At 32.9% G+C, this 24,771-nt stretch overlaps 1 protein-coding gene across 1 annotated transcript; it reads right to left on the bottom strand.

Annotated features, from left to right (window-relative positions):
- Positions 1-366: 366 nt before the first annotated feature.
- Positions 367-23,765, bottom strand: LOC149421715 (venom acid phosphatase Acph-1). The gene is made up of 8 exons (XM_089634501.1): positions 23,135-23,765; positions 15,434-15,532; positions 6,349-6,591; positions 5,126-5,311; positions 4,096-4,219; positions 2,992-3,209; positions 2,112-2,192; positions 367-1,732 (listed from the first exon to the last, which is right to left on the bottom strand). Exons 1-8 carry the CDS (start codon positions 23,312-23,314, stop codon positions 1,634-1,636), a joined length of 1,230 nt encoding a protein of 409 aa, XP_089490627.1. The 5' UTR covers positions 23,315-23,765; the 3' UTR covers positions 367-1,633.
- Between the last annotated feature and the right edge of the window lie 1,006 nt (positions 23,766-24,771).

Raw genomic sequence — 24,771 nt, 5'->3', positions numbered from 1 at the left:
CACACGCAAGAACAAACTAATTATAAATCGCCTATTGAGAGCAACAGAAATGCAATGACAAAGCATTATAATATCTTTGCAAAAATTTGAAAAAATGCTGGAATTGGTGCGAGGGACTGCCTGAGTGTTCTTAATTAAGATTCGAGATGGAGATGCACGGAGTGATGCTGCGACGGTGGGGCAATGCTCCGTATCATATTAGACATGCCCCGACAGTCCCGATATTCTCCGCTCGGGCTCTGTTCGCCACTGTTCGAACACTTTGGCTTTGATCGAGTCATTTCATAATAATTTGGATGCGGAATTGTATTCGTCTCGCATGCATTTACGGTATCGGTTAAAAAATAAACGTCACAAGGGGTAATCAATTATTTATTATTATTTTTATATACATAATAATACAAAAGGCAAAGATATTTGAACTAATTGAAAATGTGAGAGAAAAGAAAGTAAAAGAAATTTAGTTTTGTTGGAGCTCCTGGTATTAAAACCATTTTTTTTTATATTGAGTATGTAATAAATAAAATAACAGTATATACATTATACCTAACGACTTACTAATTTGGGATTTTTGTATTTTTTGTTGTGTCTTAGGTAGGTTACTTAAAAATAGCAATGTTGGTTTTTGACAAATGGGTTTTTTACGGGAAAATAAGTTTTGGGAGGAAAACTTTGTAGATTATACAGGATAGAGAGATGTGGTGACCGGATAACTCAGCAAAATAACAATTCAACCGCCTTTAAAAAGCGATGTGAAGTCATGAAAAGTGATTCAACAACAACTACGTTAAATAGGTTAGGTTTATAGGTTAGTTTTTTTCATCGTTTTTAATGATTTTATATCACTTTTTAAAGGTGTGTTGAAATGTCGTTGTTTTGAGTTATCATGGAACCGAGAGGATTATGATTTATTGAATTTGAAATATGTACCTGAACAGACTTACATTAAGACAATAAACAAAAGAGGAACATAAAAATAAACTTTGTAGAATTATTGGATCTTCAATATATTTATTAAATTTTCTGAACGCAGAACCTTCATTCCTGCATATTTGATTACATAATTCCACGTTTTTTTTGCAAATAAAAATAGGTTACGAAATGTTTAGAAGACCTGTTAACATGTTTAAAGTATTGTATCAACATTTGGAAGAACACATTGAAAGCTGTGCAAATAATTAGTAACTTTGAAAAAAACATGAGGTAGGTACTACAAAATATTTGCATGGAATTAATTTGAAATATAGATATTTGAAAGCGTTGCCATCCGAGTCAAATTATTTCCTTGAAAATCAAGAAGACTTAATTTTAGAATAATATACAGAAATTTAAAAATATATGGAATGACTGTAGAAAAATGCTTTCAAAAATATATAACTATATGTTTCAAAATGGAATGCTCTGAATACATACATAATACTTTTGGTGATTATTAAATTATAAAATATACTTCACAGTAATAATCAGATGTTAACGACAAAATGCGCTTTCATTGGTATTTGACTCTTTGGGTCATTGTCATTGGTCTTACCGTGTATGCCATGTATCATTCAATCGTCACTCATTGATCAATTATCATTATATATTATGTTTTGTGGTCAATATATTAAGTTATATTATTTGTGAGAAGATCTTAAGGGCCCCCCGCTGCAGGAGGTACATAGTTAGGGTCATTGGATTTGCAGTCAACGGGCCAATCGTCAGGTACCACCTTCTTGGTTATTTCGATGAGCTGCAATCAGAAAACAAAATAAGAAATAATTTCTGGGCAATCTGTTGAAACGTATAATATAATCTTGGAACTTTTTAGTGGCATCTGTTGGTATGCTATTTTCATGTCACCATTCTCATTCTTGTAATCTACGTGGTGCTAATCTAAGCGGACATGATGTTTTAATCTAATTGTGATATTTCTGGCACAGCATGATCAATGGCTTAATGTGATTTTATAATTGAGAGATTAGGAACTAAATGAATGTGTATTTAATACTCAGCATAGGTACATGACATAAATAATTGAATTCCTAAATAATAACTCAACTAAATTCTCATTTATGTAGACAAAAATCAACATGGGTTTTTTTGAAAATAAAAAAAAGTGTTTTTTTTACCTTAGTCAAGGGACAGTGCGCGTCGCATCCAGGTATCGTTAACTGAACTGGTTCAGCGGTTGTAGAGTTGCGCAGGAAGAACTGCAAAGTAAATTATCAATATTAATTATAGTTTACTTACGTATCATTCTGTACGTACATTGATTCCCATTTGTATGTACATTGCGCACTTACAAGCGCACTTGAAGTGAAACAACACAAAACTGCGCTATATAAATGTTATGTTATTATTATTATTGTATAGTGTACCGGATGGATAAAAAAATATTAAATTTAATAAAAAATCTGTTAGAAATCTGAAGAATGAAACAAAAAACATCGAATTGACCCTCTAGAAACCCATCGTACAAAATAAAAATTATGGAAATCATTTTTTTCTCAAATACTGTTATTAAGAATAAGCTTTCGCTTCAGTTTTATGTCATTTTCTCGGTTTTGTTTTATATTTTTAAGTAATAATTATGAATGATATTTAATTTATTATTAGCTTGGTGATTATTTATTCACATTTTTATTCCTTCAATTAAAATTAACTAGTTATAATGAAACATGTATTCTATAATAATTTATTCCATAGTTTCAGATTAATTACAATACAGTATTTGACGCATTTTTAACAATGTTTTTGTAACTGGTGACTGTAAGAAAATTTTGCTGGAAACCCGTTATTGCGGAAACTGGTTTCCATCACTGGAGATCGAAATGCTTATTTTCGATTTGTAATATTATTATTAATAGATTTAATATTGGTACGTACTTCGACTCCAAACTCATTTTTGCTAGAAATTTTAATAGGAAATCGGTTATTACACAAACTAGTTTCCACACCAGAAGAATATTTTTTATTTAATTGAAAGGTTAAAATTTTGTAGGAAGTTACCTCAACTCCAAACTCATTCGTCTTAAGGTTCTCGTACAGCTCGAAGATGACCATGATTCCGTAGTTAGGGACCTGCTTATCCCAGGAGCCCAGAGCCAGCAGGAGGTTGGAGACAGTAGAGTCATGGCCCGAGTAAACGAAGATCTTCCTCTCCGGAGGGGTCAGCTTGTCGGCTGCCTTGGCGGACCAGTCGGAGATTAATTTCTTCACCAGAGGACCTGCAAAAACCAAATGTTTTAAATTAAATTCTTTCACAGTTAAGTAAGTGAAATACAACCTTATTTTTATTTTGCCTAGACCGAGATTCGAACCAGCAAACGCTGGGTGCAGGGTAAAGTATACCGCTCTTTCATAATAATTATTATTATGTTTCCACCAATGCTACAATGTAGTGTAGACAAACACTAAATGAAGAATATCTTTCAGATTACCTAGATTACTGGATCCCGCAGATATGAAAGCAGTGAATTAATTTATTTCGTAAATATGATTGTGTACAAACTCAAATCAAAAACTGTTGTGTTCGTACAAACAGGTCTCCAACTCGTCTTGGAAGGAATTAATAAATAAGTGGTTCTTTTAGATTAATCAAGGATTTATTAATACTCCGCGTATTATAAAGGTGACTGGATAGTCAACCTAACTAGTAGCTGGCTAATTGGAATCTGAAACAGTAAGTTTCTCTGAGAGCCTTACCACTGGCCCTGGCGACTACTGGCCACTGGCTCAATCTTGCGGACTTCCACGCTAGCTCTATGCACTGCCATCTGTGCGTGCATCTATGAAGCTCTTACTTCCTAACAAAAACAAACTCTCAAGTGTTCCGACATCCTTATAACACATTAGTGTTTTACCGATAGTTTGTTAGGAAATTTGTAAAATCATTCGTTAAAAGCCTGCAATCCTGTTTTCAACAGGAATACGAATAATTTACTAGATTTGTAATAAATTAGCAATATTTAAATCAGTAAATTTTCTTCGTGCGTAATATGATACTCTCTCTGGAGAGAAAGAGCATGTTTATTTTTATTTTTATGAAAACATTCGTGTTCTCGTAACAACTCTGTTGTCAGACTATGAGTTATAATTTTTTTAAATGCCCACCTCCTTTCAGTTTTTGAAGTTCGGAATTATAAGCGTTGAGGATGAAGCTGGTTTCTGTCAACGGCTCCAGCTTGTGAGGGTAGTAGTCTTCAGTCCACTTCGGGAGAACCAGGCCAAAGCCTTCCTATAAAATAACATATGAAGATATTCAGAATAAAAGCTATCAACGCATGCATGAGTTTTTCAAGTTTCAGGAATTAGGAAAAGTAATTTACTGGCGAGACGTATTTAAGTTCTTGTAAATTAATTTATAGTAGGCAGGTTAGGGACATCACTCACATTAATATTTTTAAATCATCGACTTGGCGGAATTGTCCTGTCGTCATCAAATATTATTAATCCACTGATATGATGACCCGATCTTGAAGAGACCCGGTTATGATTTACTGCGTGGAGGAATCGATGAGTTTTGAGCACGACATCTAGTGTCTATCTTGTGAAACTTTTATATATAATCAACAGAAAATAAATAACGTACTTAGTTTTACTAGTGGACTGGTATTGAGTAGGAATCTACAATTTCGTTTCTAGACAAACGACTACAGATTGACATGCTTACCTGCACAGGAGACCAATTTTTGTATCCACAAAATTTGAGTTATGTTTCCCGACTGCAAGGTTAAGTTTGCAATCCGTATCCATTTTACATACATTTGAAACAATCGCTTACGTAAGTCACTATTGCATGAATCGTATAGGAACCTACTTATACCTCCCATATCAGACCGCCTCAACACAGGCTAGCCTAGTGAGGCAGGTTATGAGAATCTTCAACTTTATCTAATTGTTATGAATTCTATCTATTTACATGATCATATTTGCTAATTTATTAAATAAAGATATTTTTATTATTATTGCTTACGAATGTCACAACGGAATAGAATTTAGATGTATTTATTATCAGTCTTATCTCTGTAGCATGATAACAACGTGCAAATAATTGGTGAACTTAATGAAACGTAAATATCGATTCAAAGCTGTTTCTGTACATTTTTGTTCTCTGATATTTATGGATTTTTCCATAACTTACTTCGGCCTTCAAGGTGCTGTACAAAGACTGAACATCATCGGGATTCTCAATTTTCATGCCCGTTATCTCAGTCAACTGCTTAAGGAGAACATCATTGTCTTTGAAGATTTGCAAAACTTCAGGACTTTGGAAAACCACATCCCTGGCTTCATAGTACCTGGGACAATCCTTACGGGCCAGCAGCAACTAGAATAAAAAAAAATAACTGATAAAAAGTAGGAAAGCCTCAAGAGACGGGAGATAAATTATTCCATTTATGATTCCCTATTTTATCGAGTTATCTTGTTTTAAAGGTGAACCTTTGAAATGTAGGGTACCGGTAAAACAACGGATAACACTTAACGTATTCTTTTTTTCCTTTTGTCCCGTTTCTATTGAGTGCACATCGAATACAAAAAAAACAAAACCTCGGCAATTCGACTACGATCGGTCTCAAAATGTAACTCATCTTTGAAATGGCTCTTAATCGTATTGCATGGGCAGATATTTTATATAACTGAAAAACAATTTATTTTTATCTAGCGGTGTTATCGAGTTTCCCGAAAAAAAAAGCGGGTTACCAGCATAAAAATCTTCGTCGTGCATTTTGTAGATAAAAAAGAAGCGTATTCTCAATTTAATTAGTGAACTAAAACAAATAAGTAATTTTTTATAATCCAGATAGGTACTCCATTATAAGATCTCAGAATACGGTTCCATTTAGCTTGCGTTTATCAAATTATTCTCAAATTCATCGCTGCCAAGTGTATGCTCATTTGCGACAAAAAAAGAGAGGTTTTGTAAAAATCAAATTTTCATGGGTTTCCGTAAAAACCCGTATTATGACATCACTAGCTCTTGCTTACAAGGTGACCTATAACAGGGTTTCACTTTATTTCCTAGTTTTATTCCAGATCAATGATGCATCAGTGTACCTAAATATCTTACAAAGACCATGACTGCCTCTTAGCTTGTAACTAATTATGCAAATTTCATTGTTAATAGAAAGAAAGATAGAAATTAATTGAAGTGTGCTGACTGTTGCTAAACTAAGATCAAACTGCGCGCACTATCAAAGCGGCGTAGCCAATGAAAGTTATGCTATTTGAGTGTAGGTAACAAAAAGGCGGGTGCCGCTATGCGTAGATGCGATATGCAGTGGTATGAGTGAACTATGTTGACGAAACATTTGTGCACGGGTAGGGTTCGTCTCAAGTGTTGCTATCTTCTATGACCATGCTCACTGTATCCTGATCGAGTGGCTCGAACTTGACCGTGATGGGGTTCCAGTTGATATCGGGGTTCCAGTCCAGCTCGGTGCCCTTCGGGGGCCACATGCCCGCCACGGTGAGCATGCAGCTGATCTGCGCCCGGTCGGGCTGCGTGCTCTGCGCGAACACCTGCCCGCTGCTGTAGAGGGGCCCCAAGAACTCGTTGAAACGGTTGCGCAGGAACACGCCTGTGTCGTACTGGAACTTCTTGCCGATCTGGTCAGTGAAAATAATAATTTGGCTTTTAGTAAAATAGTATTGTTATGTTAGGATGGGTGACAGCTGAAAAGAATTCCCTAAATTTCAAAGACTACAAAGAGGTCTTAGTCCAAAGCTGTCTCCAGAAGTATTATGAATAAATAAATAAGGGTGAGTCTACAGCTCCTAGTGCAAGGTAAGTATGTAAGTAAGGTATTATTTCAAAGCAATATTTAATAGCCCGAAAAACCTATACAAATTGAAAAAATCTTCCGAGAAAAAATACATGCCGCCGACGGAATTGAACCCGCAGCCTTCTGATTGCCGGCCAGCTGCTCTACCAAATGCGCTACGTCGGCTTATTTAAAACCCGCCAAATTATTCAATATGTACTGATATTTTTCATTCAACAATTATTGCTTATTAGATTTTTTCACTAGACAACAACGATTTTTTTAAGGAAAGGCATTGATAATGCTAAATCTCATACTAGATTTCGTCGAGACATATTTTATATCTTCATTTTTTGGTGATTTATTTTGGTTCTCAAATATTATTATTTTTAATGATAAACTAATGTTTAAGAGACAAGGATACAAAAATAATATGTTATCCTTTGTCCTATGCGAAAAAATCTCGTCTCTAAAACATTACTTTATCATTATAAATAAGAATATAAAAGTAACCACACTTTTTATCACGAGGACAACATTATTAGAAATATTTATGACGCATTGCATCAAAGCATAATGTCACATATATTATTAACTATTCAATAATACCTATGTATATTATAGGAACTGCCTTTATGGTTGACTGGTTCTGACAGTTTTTCAAATCGGCATAAAAAAATCCGGTGGCTATGGGAGGTGAGCAGCAGAGATTCCATGGATATAGTTGGCGACAAATATATATTTGTCATGTATATGCTCCATCGAGTTTTTATGACAATCCGATAGAGCAGGATCAGGAGATTTGGGCAGATATGAAATTACCTACCATAGCCGCTTTTGTACTTATTGCTATAGTCGCAAATATTAAATAATAAAACTCATCCAGCATAAAACTCTTATATATTATATAAGAGTTTTATAGGTTTTTTCTTATATATTATTATGATAAAACTATACTAACAGACCGAACGATTAGTCATAATAGACCCGATGTGGTTTTACAGGACAAAATTTAAAAAAATAACTTATATAATTGATGACGCTATTCCAAATTCCTGTAATATTCAAAAATCTGTTTCTGAAAACATAAGAAAATACACAGATTTAGGAAATGAGATTAAAAGAATTTAGCATTTTCAGACTATAAAAATATTACCATTTTTTTTATTTCGGCTACTGGCATTATACCTAGCTCTCTCATTCAAAATTTAGGCGTATTAGATCTGTGAAAGAATTTATAAATAAAAATGCAAAAAATCAGTCATTTTAAATAAATTTAGGATTACGAAAGATTTTTAAAACATTTATATTGAGGGATCAGTAGGATTTATAGGTCCAATTAGTTCTACCGAGCTGAACCCTCTGATATGAAAATATCTGGAGTAGGTGAATTATTTTCCTATTTGATCTTTGGTGAGTTGAAGTGTTCTTCTTGTATTGTTTTGTATTTATTATGCTTATATAATGCACTTGCATAATGTGGATTGACTAGATGATCATTTGTGGAAAAGTGTGTGGAAGGGTTTAGTTTTTCCTGTGGGGAAGATTTAACCCGGACATAAAGTCGGAAAATAAATATTAACCCAACAAAATCAAGGAGTGAAAATGCGTCTAAATAATAAAAATAATATATTTTTTTATCAGTAGAGGTAATAATGTGAAAACAAATGGCTATTTTTGAAAAAAATATTTAATTGAATATTAACAGTATTTATAATTTCTAAAATGTAAAAGTTATCTAATTGTAAGTCCGTTGCATTTGTGTGTAAAATTTGATAATGTAAAACAGATAAATTGTTAAGTTCCTGACGAAGAAACCATTTGTTTCGAAACATGTCGACTGTTTTGATTAAATATTGGCAGATGTTCACAAAGTTATTTATTTTAATTAAATTAAAATGACGCCATAAGTGAGTTATCCATTATTATTACTAAAACATGTCTCAATTATATATATTTATTTTACAGTTCAATGCAATTAAAAGGTAAGTGTAATTATTAATAATATTTCATATTGTAGGGTTTCATGAACACCCCACTCAGAGAACCTTTGTCCTTAGGTACTGAAGTGTTCACGTGGTTTTGATATAGTATAGCACAGGGCTTCCCAAACTTTTTTCAACTGTGACGCCCTTGGGAAGTTGCCATATTTTTGCGACGCCCCCCCCCCCCCGGTGACTAAAAATCTAAAGAAGGATGTGCTTGCTTTTCTGAGCATAGTTTCTCAAAACGAGGTTGAAGTTTCGAAATCGCCACTCTCGTCTCTGCTTCTAAATTTATTTTTTATCTGTACTTGTTCTTAATTACTGCAACTGCAGAGAAACCTGTCTCACACAAGTATGATGTCGCAAACGGTAATAAAACCCTTAAGCTGCAGTGCTGATGGAACGATATTCTTGATAAACTGAGCTCCAAAATTCAAGTAGCTTATCCTTATTATAATGCAGCTTAAGGCTGGAGTCACAGGACAATTCTATTAACTGTTTTTATTCTGCTGTCGAAAGTGTTGATGGTGAGGTCGACTGGAAAGGGTTTCTAAACCAGTCATATTGCTCCAGATTTTTGGGAAAATATTTTTCAAAATGTGTGTGTGGAAGACGCTATAAACATTGCCTCACGACGCCCCTGGGATGATCCCGCGGCGCCCCGGGGCGTCGCGACTCACAGTTAGGGAAGCCCTGGTATAGCACATTGAATATATTATTATGTTAAAGAGTATTGTAAAATATCATGAGATGAACAAAAAAAGTAAAAATAATAATTTAGCTTCTATTAAACTATATTTTTTTTATATTATGTTTAATGCTGTACTCTGTGTGGATTATTTCAGTGATGTCGGCATGTTATTATAAAGTTTAATTGCATTCTAGGTACTTCAAAACGTCTTAGTTTCACTACGATTTGCTCCGTATTTCTTTTGATGAGAAAACTACATTTACGGAATACATTGCGTGTCTTCCTTCTTCGGAAAAGGGAAATCGGAAAACGGCTTTCCGAAATACAGCCCTGAAAAATAATCACTTAATACGTGCATGATATATTGAACATTATGTAATTTCGATTAATTTTCCTCCTGCGATAAATAATGTTAAACGAAATTGCTATTATAAATAAATTGTCTTATTTATGGATAATTAACGAGGCACGAATTATTGATAAGTACATGATTAGAATCAGACATCTGAACGTGACTGAACGTTCATAAAATAAAAGTCAATTACATTATTTAGATTTGTTTTAAATAATTTAATTTGTCTGAAGTATCTCAAGAGCATAGTGGAATTAACGTTATCAAACTTGTCTTGAAATATATGGACTTTTGAATATTAGAGTTTTGTCTTTTATATTTATTTATTTCTATTCTAGTATATACAATTATTTACAAGCAAATTGATTATAAGTGCAAGTAATACAAAAAATGATCCCATGGCAGTAAAGTGTAAAATAATCAGTAATTGTATGCATATGGATAAATAGTAATCTTTTTAAGTGGTACTATTTGAAGCCATATAAATGTAAATAATAATTTTATGTGTAAACGATACACTTTTGTTATCAAATAATTCTTTAAACAGCACAATTCTGTTTATATTACCTTCGAAGGACATTAATAAAAGCAACAGCAAATAGAGTATTTTTAATTTATCAATTCTCCTGATGAAAAATGGTAAAACTAACGTTTGCAAGACTCGAAAAATAACTCGTCGAAATAACTTCATCAACCATCAAGACTTCACAATGCCAATTACACAATGTAGAAATATATGATTCGTATTCGTATACATCCCCAACAAAGTGATTCCCAACGTAGGCGATATCGCCTCACTGGGGGCGCGCTGAGATCCATGTGGGCGGTGGTGGCCTCCAGGGCAAGTGAGGGGTGGTGAAAGGCTCCAGGGGAGCGCAGGAGGGGAGAAATGGGATCAAAATAATTCAAATACATTTTCCTTATGATATCAAATAAGTCTGTATATCAAAAATCTAAGGAAGCCACTGCCCATGGTCCGTTAAGTGATATCCCTATTCCGGTTAGAGACCATTTCCCTATTCTAAAAATTAAGTACCAACTCCAATGGTCTTCTGAATGGAAAAAATCTTCTCTGATAAAAGGTCACCAGTACTCATTAATTCAACCTTCTATTCCTGTTAAGCCCTGGTTTCACAAATACACTACCATGCCTAAAAAATATATTTCTTCCTTAACCCGAATGCGGCTGGGTCACACTTGTTGTCTTAGCCATCTTGCCAGGTTCCACATAGTCAGTTCGCCGTACTGTGATTGTGGGTCAGAGGATACTCTGGACCATAATTTTTTTGAGTGTCCTATCAATGACCAATTTCCAAACTTCATGCATGAATTGGTAAAACTTGATATTAAATTGCCTACCAGTATTCCCTGCCTTCTTAGTTTAAACACTCCTGAAATTTACCATTTGTTGGCAAAATTTATTTATAAAAATGGCCTTAATATCTGACCATAATAATAAATATAAACCAAATTTCTTTCACTCTCATTTGTATTCACTTGTTCAGGTTCCTATTTTCATCTATTTTTACTAATCCCAACTCTGAATATTTTGACTGAGTTAAAACACTATTCTTTATGCATTTGTATATTTTTCTTGATTCTTTTATTGTATTTGTTTATATTCATATCATAGAACTGTTTAAAAAAATAAATAATGCTTCTAATTTTGGAAAAATCTGTTCTTTTAAATAACAAAAAATGCCCACTACTATTGTGCACAGGTTCCTATTTTTATAATTTTGTAATTACCCATTATTACCAGCTCTGTATTGTTTTTATTAAGTTATGTTTATGTTACACCCATGTTATGTTTATGGTAGGTTTATGTTTATGATATGTTATGTTCATGTTATGTGCATGTTATGTTATGATATGTTTATGTTATGTTCATAGTATGTTTGTGTTATGTTTTTCTTTATGTTTTATAATCACATTTGTTTACTCCCATATGCTGTGTTTGTTTATAAGATTGCCAATTTCATAATTCTATTTTTAAAAAACGCTACTAATTTTAGAAAAATCTTTGTATTAATAACGAAAAGCGCCCACTTATATTGTACACAGGCTCCTATTTTTATAATTTTGTGATAATCTACTGTTACCAGCTCTGTACCGTTTATGTTAAGTATGTTATGTTTATGTTATGTTATATTTATGTTATGTTATGTTTGGTTTATTTATGTTACGTTATGTTATGTTATGTTGTTTTATCAATGTTGTTTTGTCAATCGTGTCAATTTTATCCTGTAATTTGTTGTATTTATTAATAAGAAAAATGTTGTAATGTATGGCCAAGATCACTCTTAATGGGTGAAAGCCAAAATAAAGAATAATAAAAAAAAAAAGTCTGTATATCGTACAACATTGCAAGAATTTAGTATATGATCCTTTCAATTAGTGATTAGGTATTGTTGATGGGATAATGGAATTTTTTTAATAAAAACTAAAATCGAACGTACCACGCCCGCATAACTTTACATCGATAGGTTTTTCCCGCTGTACTGTCGTACTTTTGTGAATGGATAGGCGGGAAGGGTGGGGGGGGGGCGGTGTTCCAGATAAGGTTGGGAAATTCTACTTAGCATAACGTATTTTAAATATTTCTTTGGATATGATTAATATTGCAAATTTATTAAGAATCTCCTCAAATTATGCTTTTCGCACGGAGAAAAATTATCCTGTTAAAAAAGTGAGAGCATGCCTATTTCTTGATAAAATATTATACTTGATAAAAAGACAATCAGAATATTTCGAGAACACGTATTCTTTTCCTAATAAATATCAGGAAGGAATGCGATAATATCAGTATATCAATAACAATATCAGTATATGTATGAACACGTGTTCCATTGTCTTTATAAAACATTCACTGTTAACTAATAATTTGTTAGGAACTCAATTCTATTCATTCGTTAAAAACCGCAGTGCCGTTGATAGCAAAAAAATGAATAATTTGACCAGATTTTTAATAAATTAATAATTGTTTTCTCCGTGCATCATTATATAATATCAGGACAAACGCAGGTGCAAGAACACGTGTTCGGATATATTATGAATATACTAAAAGTTTATTAGGAAATGGCCTGCAGTCCCGATTATAATAAATCAGCTATACTCATAGACATATGAATATTAGTAGACCTGCCCTAAGTGATTAAAAGCGTATTATCCCCACTCCCCATACCGGTTCCATTGGAGCCGGCTGTGCTCGCGTATGGCCTCAAGTGAAATTTGAAAACGTGACGTCATCATTCTTGTGCGAACTATGGTCGAGGCATCATCGGTTCATTTTACGAAATAACACGGCAAAATGTTGACTTGTACTATGAAAACTTGTAAAAATAGATGTGAAAAAGAGAATAAACCCAATTGTCGTATTACATTCCATATATAAGCATTATTTTACTTTATTTTAAGCATATTCACATCGTATAATATGAATCAGTTGTTACTATCACATCGAGAAACGTCTGGACGCGAAACACAAAGCTGGTTGGTTGCTGGGAAGTAAATTATGAACATTTATAAAAGTGTCTTAACTAAATACTTAAACGAAATATTCGACTCTAAAAATAGAACCGAATTTTTTTGCCGAATTTGGACTTCGCAAATTTGTTCATAACGTGGCGAGTAATTTGCGCTCCCATGTAAAAATGTCTATTCATTCAAAAGCAGATTTTACTTTTAAGAAGTAAATGGTGATATTATAATGCGAGATGCCTATTTACTGTCAGATTGATTTATTGACGAATCACAGTCAGCTTCACTCCCTTCGTTCTTCAACAGTTGATTTTACCCCTCGCCATTATCTTCTCGTCTATTAATTCCTATGTCTGTGGCTATACTCATTTTTCTCCGTGTGCTGATGATGGACACTGTAATGCTGTCAACACGGCATAATACCCCAAAAATTAAATAATATAAGATATTTCTTTAATGGTTTTACATGTATTAATTCCTATTTTTTTTAGATTACCTTAACATTAATTATAAGAAAGTAAAACAAAGAATTCGATATAAAATTTATATAGGTATGAGATATAATATATTCCAAGAGAGAGTTAGATTAAATATTTGTTTTAATAATATTATTATAAAATCAAACTGATTTGAAGAAGTAGTCCAAGACCGTTCCACTAATTATTTTCTTGGTAATAATAATACTAATTAAGTAATTTAAATTTAATAATAATTGGCTATCGTCGATTGATTATAAGTTATTAAGGAGTAAGCACGGACATCGTTCTTCGTCACATACATAATATTTTATGATTTATTACGACTGTAAAAATACTAGCTCTAATTAAGCTAATTAAGGCAATCTGAACTAACTACTGTCATTTTTATATTCTCGACTTAAGAACTCTCGAACGGTGAGGTTTTCGACAGTTTTTTTTTAAATTTTAGATCGATCCAACTATTTTATGTTCGTAATACATGGTTTTCCAATAAGAGGTGTTATTTTGATATTCAATCGTAAAAGATCAATGGTTTCGTTGCTCGTGTGGCACGTAGCGACGTCTTAATGAAAGTAAACGTTGTCCAGATCAATACCATCCAATTCCGGCCATAAAAAACTTTAATCATCTCTCGATAGCGCAATCCATTCACCGTAACTGTTGCTCCAGCCTCATTTTCCAAAAATTAAGGTCCAATGACTCCGCCGGACCATAAGCCGCACCAAACAGTCACACGTTGAGAATAAAGAGGCTTTTCAACAATAACTCTTGGGTTTTTTGAGCCCCAGATGCGACAATTTTGCTTGTTGACGAAGCCACCGAGGTGGAAATGGGCCTCATTACTCAAAATGATTTGCATTTGATTCACTCAAGTGAATTTTAATAATTTCAATGCGTTGTTGAAGCGTGTATCGTTCCATTTTTATTAATGGCGTAGTTTTTACTTGTCAAATGTAAAAAAATACAGCTTCAAAAGTAACATCTACCGAAATAGCGGGCTATTCAAAATAACACCTCTCATTGGAAAACTCTGTATTATCATTTTTTAAATTGAAAAATTCATCTAGATGTAAAAAAAACATGGCAAAATGCTATTTGTTAAAGAATTCTTAGGACGGGTTGTTTCGGAGGATTTGAACAATTCATCAAATTTCAATGTTGATTTCCGGGTTCTGTGAAAGTCCTATTCAAGTTCTGTTATTATATCAGCATAGGGTAGTTGCTTGACAGAACTGAAATGAAAACAGAACTTGAAAAAATCTTTCACAGAACCTGAAAACTAAACTTTGAAATTTGAAGAATTGTTCAAATTCTCCGAAACAACCCGTCCTTAGTAAATATATATTCATTGAAGAAGGACATAATACTAACAAATCTAAACGAAACATCAAACAGAACAAGACACGGAATCTCTGTCTGACAACGTCTTTAACTACTCGACTAATTATTATACGTCATATTTGTCGATGATAACAAAGTTCTAAAGAATTGGTTTGTAACCTACATATTGTCTCGAATAAACATATCCGATTTTTATTTATACGGGATACCGATAGACTAATAATTAATTAATTCATTAATTTAAATTTATTTTTACGTATGCCTAACGAAGTAACTATCATCATGAATCAGTAGATTGGGGATGAATAATTTGGAGTGAATTAGTAGGTCAGTATGAGTAAAAAACATTTAATACTTACGTTAGTTAGCTGCCCCAAGCCAAATGGTGCAAATGTGTGGTTGATGTATACATCGTTTGGGTAGGTGTCCGCCGGGGTTCTCTGTCCATGGCGAAAGACCTTAATAGAACATAAAAAAAATACAAATTAATATAATGCACATAATCAAAATAAAAGGAGAGCTTCTGTGTGTTTGAGGCGGGCGGGCGGCGGAATTTGCTTTTTATACAAATCTACTATTTTATTCCAATATTGATGAAATTTTGCACACTTGACTTTCAAAACAAGAGAAAGTTCACTGTCTAAGTCTGCTTTAAAAAAAACTCTGTTTACACGAAGAAAAATGAGAACTACCAATTGATTAAGAATCTCTTCAAATTATTGGTAATACATATATATCGGAACACGTGTTCATGCACTTGTATTTTCCTTGTTAATATATGATGACGAAATGCTAAAATATTAGTACTTTTATGAACAAGTGTTCCGACATCGTGATAATCTATTCGTGTTTTACTAAAAGTTTATCAGAAAATCTATTCTTTATTCATTCGTTAAAGGCCTGCGATTCTGTTTTTAACTGGATTACCAATAATTTTAAGAGATTATTAATACATTAGCAATACTCATTATTCCCCGTGTAAAGCCCGGTCAGTGCCGGGGACTTTAGCGAGTATAATACAGGGTTTTCCAATAAGAGATGTTATTTTGATATTCAATCGTAAAAGATCAATGATTTCGTTGTTTGTGTGGCACGTAGCGCCGTCTTGTTGAAAGTAAACGTTGTCCAGATCAATACCATCCAATTCCGGCCATAAAAAATAAATCCATTCACCGTAACTGTTGCTCCAGCCTCATTTTCAAAAAAGTATGGTCCAATGACTCCGCCGGACCATAAACCGTACCAAACAGTCACACGTTGAGGATAGAGAGGCTTTTCAACAATAACTCTTGGGTTTTCCGAGCCCCAGATGCGACCATTTTGCTTGTTGACGAAGCCATTGAGGTGGAAATGGGCCTCATCACTCAAGATGATTTGCATTTGATTCACTCAAGTGAATTTTAATAATTTCAATGCGTTGTTGAAGCGTGTATCGTTCCATTTTTATGAATGGCGTAGTTTCTACTTGTCAAATGTCAAATGACAGCTTCAAAAGTAACATCTACCGAAATAGGGGGCTATTTAAATTAACACCTCTTATTGGAAAACCCTGTATATATATAAACCATCCAGAAGAAATTCTCTAAATGATAGTGAAAACCCTATCAAACTCCGTTGCATAGTTTAAAATAAATAAGCGCACAAACAGACAGACGCGGTTAATGAATTTGTTTTATACTATTTACAGATACTGTTATAACGTCACGCGTCGTCTTATTGATAAAATTATTAATGTTTAAAACCGGTCATAATTAGTTTGTGTACTTCTGTTTTTGTTTTTGGTAAAACTAGTTTTATTTTACTGGTGGGAAAATTTTCCACGTTGGTCACATGATTATTTAATTTAATTTATGTGAATAATTATTTTTACTAATAAACAAAAACAAAATTACAATAATTTAAAAAATAACTAAAAATGTAAACATGCAAAGTCTGCAGGTTTTACCATTTTTCTTAGTTTGATCTGAACTGAAAGATATATTTAAATATTTGCTTAAAGCCTATGACAGACCACGCTACAAGCCATGATGCGTATAGCGTAATGTGTCTCCACCCTAAAGCAGTGAAGTTTGAAAAAAAAGATCCGTCCGAAATTCATTTCATTAGACTTTTTATTTCAACACAACAATCTTCAGCTGCCAACGTCATTTCCATCAAGAGCTACGGATTTTTAAATTATCGTAAAAAATAAAAATAAACGAATTTATGATTTGTTTCACATTTTTATGGGAACTGATTATAAGTATAATCAGTGCCTACTATAATATGTATAATTATATTATAGAAACAATTGATTGAATTATGTATAATATATGAAATCCTAATGAGTAGGAATAACTCATTCTGGAAGAATTATGATATACGTACTCCTAATGAGTAGGAATAACTCATTCCGGAAGAATTATAATATACGTACTCCTTATGAGTAGGAATAACTCATTCCGGAAGAATTATAATATACGTACTCCTTATGAGTAGGAATAACTCATTCCAGAAGAATTATAGAGTTTAATGATAAATACATACTTAATATTTGTTTATAAAATACTGATTTAAAATAAGAAAAATACAAAAGATAATAAGAAAAATGAAGAAAAATCAACTCAGAATTTTTTTTATTTTATTTTGCTTTAATACATCCACTTTTATTAATAGAAAAGCTCTACCCCGCTACGCGTTGCTGTGGCTCGGTCTGTCTATGCCAAAGTGCATTTTCATCGACAACGAGTTTATCTGCCGAGTTTCAGCTCGATCGGATATCGGAAAGTGGGATAATTTCCACTTTTAAGATTCCATTTCATTTACTCATTTATTCAAGAAAACAAAATCAAAAATTCATATTAAGTATATATTTAAAAAGAGACCCATTTATCCAATATTTATCATCTACGACATCCTTAGATATTCTTGTATTAATCTAAAATTACGTATGCCATTTTATTTCATGACTTATGTATGTTACTAACAGTTTGTTAATTATGAAATGATTTATTATAATGGGTAAATTATTCCAATGTGTCGTGTTGGGTTGTTTACATGGTTGAGTAGTAAGCGAGTGAACAGATTGTTGATAAGTACTATATTTTGTCACAATAAGATTCCTCATACCTATATATAGGTATGTGAAAACAGCACAAACAAAAATCGCAAAGAAGAAATAATGTTTTTTGAGTCTCAGAAGAATAAGATGTGTATTTTTTCCTTTGGTGACCGAATTACTCATCAAAATGACAATTCAACAAAATTACAATTCAACATAATGACTATTCAACAAAATGACAATTCAACATAATGACAATTCAACAAAATGACAATTCCCACACCTTTAAAAGGCGATTTAAAGTCACGAAAAGAGATGAAATAAAAATTAGGTTAAATTAGTTTAAGGGTAAGTTTTTTTCATCGTTTTTAATGACTTTATATCACTTGTAAAGTTGTTGAACTGTCATCGTATTGAGTTATCATGTGTCCTGTTCCTTGTGTTCTATTTCTTTCCCAAACATATATTATGAAATCAGTATACTCATCATATGCTAGGTAATAATACAAAAAAGTAAAAACATATTTAATATATCGATACATTTACGACGTATTCGCATAAAATTAAGATACTAATATAATGCAGTCATACCCGGAGTTAGGCAAGTAATGAGTTCCGTAGACCTTTACGTTACTTCATTTTACGTAAGTTCACAAGTCGAATAACTCCAAACGATGCTTGAAGAAGTCAACGCGTTTACTTTATTGTTAGAATTTCAAATCCGTCAGAGCGCATGAGCATTGCGACTGTTGCGAGCTGTCAAATCAACGCAAAGTAATGTTGAGTACTAGAAATAGAATATTTAATTGCGTGTAAAATTTTATGGGGCTCCTCGAATCTTTTTTTCTAATTTTCTAGATTTCCATTTTACGTACCTACGTGCAAATTTACATAAGTAGCGTGTTACTGTTTAATATGAATAGGACCTAAAAAAAACATAAAACCCATCATGTTTTTTTCATGTCAAATAACTTGTTTTCATAGTAGTCCCTCTCAACATAATATCTAATATTTAATTATCATAAACACAATACTGGAGTCGTTATGCAGGGTATTAAGGGACGTACTTGACTTACTTTAACCAGGGATTCCTGACATTATTTGGAGTAAAAAATGTTTTCGGAATTTTTTAATCCGATGTTTTTTTTTCGATGTGTTTTTTTTTACAAATTTTATTCCAAAACAAAACAACAACAAAAAATCTTCCAATGTTGTCAATGGTCACTCATCTGAATAAACGCCCATCCCCTCCCCTCGACCCTTACTTTTCAATAACTACTGACTTTTAACGTTTTAAGTTGAAAAAAACCTCAAAAATGTCACCGGAGGCCAAAATTTTGTTTTCATTTATTTCTTCAAACATTTTCAGGAATCACTGGTTAAAGTAAGTCAAGTTCGTTCTATAACATCCTGTACAATAGTTGCTTTTCTACATAACATAGCCGCCGTCTATCCATTCATAATTTTGTTTAGTGGTTTATTCAGTAGAAGCCTGTTTAAAAAGATGTTTTGTTGCTTTCATAAGTGAAAACAGCTGCAATTTTTTACTAGTGACCCTCGCAATGGTTCGCTATTGCTTATGTCCTTCTCAAGTGTCTCCGACTTCTTCCACCATTCACTACTGTATATAACTCCCTATCTCTTTGCGGTAGTATTCCTCGGGCGTCCCCGACTACTTCTACTATTTTTACCAGTCTACAACCACACTCCTGGTATCTATAAGAACAAACTTAGAAATTTTCAGCGATATCGGTCAAATACTTTTCGAGTTTTGCGAACACGAACATACGCTGGTTGAATTTTTATAAATGACTAGCTGACGTTTACCTGGCGTTGCTGGGAGTTATCCTTATAGGAGATTGACATACAGGGTGTATCGGCACGTACCCGACAAACTTTAACCAGCTATTCCTTTGCACATTTGGAGTAAAAAATGTTATGGGCACTTTGCTGTCCGGTAACATTTTTTTTGTCAATTGAAAACAAAAAAAATCTACGCTCCGTCACTGTCATTGGTATTGCTTCTCGTGTTCAACAGCTGTTATTAGCAAGTATATCGAAAAGCGTCTTCACTCTTTCGTTCACACTAAATAATAATAGTTAAAAATGAGACGAATGGTGCCGTGCGTTGTGATTGTAAAAGCGCGCCAATGTAGGTACATACGTACATTATTCAACGAAACTCGAATGAAATATTGCCAGATGGGTTTTCAAACTTTGACAAAGGATAAAACAGTGGTGACATGTGGTGAAAATATGAATAGTAATTTTTTTATTAAAAAAAACGTTACCAAAGAGCATAACAAAGTGGCCATAACATTTTTACTCCATATATGCTCAGGAATCGCTGGTTAAAAATTGTCGGGTACGTGCCGATACACTCTGTATACCGTAGCATATTTTTCTGTATGCCTTTTTAAGATATACAATTCCGTAGTACATTATTTTGATGTATCTCATAAGGTTTAACCAACGTTAGCAATGTAAGCGCCCGAAAATATATTTTTTACGACTCGATTTCAAAACATCTACTTTTCTCTGCTTTCTATAAATGTAATATGCATGTATTATATATATATAAACCCTTCGGAAGAAATTTTCTAAATGATAGTGAAAACTCTATCGAAATCCGTTGCGTAGTTTAGAAGAACTAAGCGAACAAACAGCGATTTAGTTTTATACTATTTATATTAGATTAGAGATTAAAGATAAAATAAAATTAGTAATTTATTGTATAATATGTACGAGTATGAGCACATAATTGCCTGGTAAGCATTTTATAGGACCCGCGATGAATATCAAGATTATATTTGGGTTTCTCCCAACATTACAACACAATGCATATATTTAATATGATATACAGAATATGTAGATAATATTTATTATTTTGTACCCACGATGACGCTGGAAAACATTTCGCAATACCATTTTAATGACCACAGTGGAAATCAGTAGTACCTTCCAATCTAACAACGACCGGTTTATGGTTTGAGAAAAATAATATTTATATGATCAGCGTATTAGTCATGACTGGTTCGTTTACAATCTTCAATTAACACCAAGTTCGGAAAGCAAAACACATGTTCTCACAATATTGCCAAAAAATAGTTTGTAAATGTAAAGGTAACCGGACAAAAATCAGAACACTTCAAAAGTGATGCAAAGTCAAGAAAAGTGATGAAAAAATAAGGTTTTCACCTAAGCACCTTTTGATAGAACAACATATTTCAGACACACATTTAATTTTACAAACTTTTTGTTTTTTTTTTGTTTGCCTTCGAGTGTTCAAATCTTCCTTTTTTATTTGCTAGCAAGTGTTCAAATCTTTATTTGTTTTATCTTTCACAATTCTTTGTTTACTATTTATTTGATTATTATATTTTTCCTGAAAACATACATGTTTATCAAAAAAGAAAAATGAAAGCAAAAAACATTTTTCAAATATTTTTTGTCACACTAAAATTACACACATAAATAACGAAAATCACATCTAAAATGTAGTTGGTTGTGTTACGTTAGGTTTTTAGGTTATTTTTTTTCTTCATTAATTTTAATGACGTTTCAAAAGTGTTCTGATTTATCATGAATAAATTGAAAAATTCTTATCTTTGAACTGTTTATATATTATATTATAAAACATCTAAAAATATTGGATTACTTAGACTTAATGCAACAAAATAGTTTGAAATTCGCGCCAAATTCTAGCTATGACGTATATGCTTACTGAACAAGTGGTCCTCAACCAGTGTTCCGCGAGGTTGATACAAATTTTCCTCGACCTTATGAAAACGGCTTACGTACTAGCAAATTACGCTTGTGCGCACTTATAAATAAAATTCTCGGCTCTCTCTGAAGTTTTTGTTACCGTTTCAGAGTTATATTTTTGCGGAATATATAAAATGCGATGGATTAAAAATTGTACACTAATAAGAGCTGATTTTGTCAAAATCTGCAAATCCTACCAATCATGAACTGCATAAAAAAATATTTAAAGTAGATACATTTTCAATTATTAATTGAATTTCTGTTAAAGTATTAAATTTATTTTTTATGTATATTTTTCTTCAGATACTTTACATGTATATTATATCTATAATAAAATTAGATCAAGGTCCTCTAGTATGTATTATTGTGACAATTATAGCACAGTCTCAGGATACAACTTAGTTATAAATAGATTGCACACACTTGGGAACTTTTATGCTAAAATCGCAGATACTTTTAATATTCCCCTTGTAAAGTATAAAGCTGCACTAATAACACATTTTAACGCCACTTATTGTAATGAGGTCACTACATAACAGGCTATTGTCATTGCTTCTTTCTTTACTGTTATTTTATTTGTTATGTTTTTACTTAATTTAATTCTTTAATTTTTCTCATCAAAATTTAATACTGCACTATGTATATGTAAAAAAAAATAATAACTTTGTATGTAAATGGCACTTGTGCCGTAAATTCAAAATAAAAAAATTAAGTTATGAATTTGTTAAAGCATTTTTTCTGTTATTTGTATGGTCTTAATGATTCTAATAATGAAAGGGATAATGTATAAGAAACACATAACTTGATAAAACAGTAAAATAAAGGAAACTCACATAATGTTATGGGAAAATAATGAAAACCACTGAAATGACGGTTGTAATAATAATATAGCATGTATCTAAGAGATATTTGCGAACAATAGACCTACATTTCTTTAAAAATCTATATCAATATTACGGATTCCAGTTTTATGATTTATCTTCTGTTATTTTCACACGTATGTTAAAAATCTGTTTATTTTAATTTATTAATATTAAGAATCCATAAAATCAACAAAACATCTAGTAGGTAATGTTCCGTGACTCTCAAAGAAACATATTAAATATATTGAGAATCTGTTGATTAATTATTAACAATCAATGAAGTGTTCCGCGACTTATGCGACAATATTATGAGACTTGAACAAGGTTCCGTGGGTTGTATAAGGTTGTATAAGGTTGCCGAACACTGCACTAGACGTTAGAGCTAGACTCACCACATGCACGAGCCTCAGCGCCTTGTCCTCCTGAGTGTGGGCGGCCGCCGGGGAGTAGGGAGAGCGAGCCAGCACCACCGCGCCGCCCGCCAGAACCGCCACGCACGCGAACAGCAAGAACACTCTCATCCTCTTCTGTCTGACACTACCGAGGTTGTGACATAGCGCCGGCCATACCATTCTATTTATACTATCACTAAATCATAACTCATCACACCTTTTTGTTTTTACTCGACACCAAATCAAAACACACAATACAGTATTACAAGATTATTAGGAGCTCTACAAAAATCTAATTTGCTCCTTGTTTACAACTATGTAAAACTAACAACACTAAAAGGAGACTGCCACTAGCGTCAACTTTATATCATGTTTTAATACACTTAATCAAAATCTCACTAGAATTTAAAGATGATTATCACAAAGACAATTTGAAACTCTCCAACTTTGGCACATAAATCTAATATTCTAGCCTTGTTTACACGTGAAACTGACAACACTGAGAGAGGCAGCAACTTTTACGACACGTTTTTGGTATTGATACATCTTTTAGGCGGTGTTATCAAGCCCGACTCGACGCCTCGTTGTCGTTTGCCGTCCCACGATTACCTGCGCAAGTGTTCAATCGCGCCGTGCTGTGCTGTTCGCTGCAGGAAGGCGATGCGGAAACTCCGCTATCGCACTTCGTAATTACCTGTAGATAAAGCCGAAATCTCTATCTTGAACTAAGCCCGCTTCGCCTTTATCGTGATCCGATGTATATTTAGCGTGTTTACATGCAATTCTCCGGATTAACTGCTGAACGTAAAATACCAGATGTATATTTTTTTACAATCAGTTTTTTTGCTGGGAGGCCCAAGTTTTCAGTATTTTGACGTAAAGAACAGAATTTTAGACAATTAACTGTAAAATTCTCGAGCGGTGAGTTCCAGTGTCATGGTATCATGATCAATGCAACTTCTTACTTCCCCCACGAGCATTAAATGTCCATTCAAGTGCAAATAAATAAGAAAATACGCCAGATCAAAGATAGTAGGTACGTAGGTTCCGTAGGCGCAGGTTAATATGAATACAATATTCAAATGTTATTGTTATTGAACAAAATTTTAAAAGCTACACTCCCAAATTCAACTTTCGAGTGTTTTGACAACTTTGACAACAAATTATTATAGGTAATAATTAGTCGCCTGTAATTATTGCTTATATTATCCTTTGTGCTATGCATAAAAACCTTGTCTTATAAACATAAGTTTATCATTAAAAAATAATAATATTATCAAATCAAAGTATTTAAGCAACAAATGTAGATATAATATATCTCGACGCCATCGAGGAGAAACGTGGAAAATTTAACACTAAAAACGCCTTTCCTACAAAAATAAAGTGTTTGTTTACATGTGAAAAATAATATAATAAGCAGTAATTGTTGATTGAAGTAGTAGTACATATTGAATTATTTGGCGGGTTGGAAATAAGCCGACGTGGCTCAGTGGTAAAGACCGTCTGACCGGACATCAGAAGTCGCGGATTCAACTCCCGTCGGCGGCATTTATATTTACTCGGAAGATATTTTCACTTTGTATTGATATTACAGGCGGCTAATTATTGCTTATAATAATTTATTATCCTTTGTGCTA

The sequence above is a fragment of the Hesperophylax consimilis genome, chromosome 8, assembly GCF_061612785.1.
Source record: "Hesperophylax consimilis isolate HC1 chromosome 8, BYU_Hcon_1.0, whole genome shotgun sequence".
NCBI lineage: Eukaryota > Metazoa > Arthropoda > Insecta > Trichoptera > Limnephilidae > Hesperophylax > Hesperophylax consimilis.
This window is presented reverse-complemented; position numbering and strand designations above follow the sequence as displayed.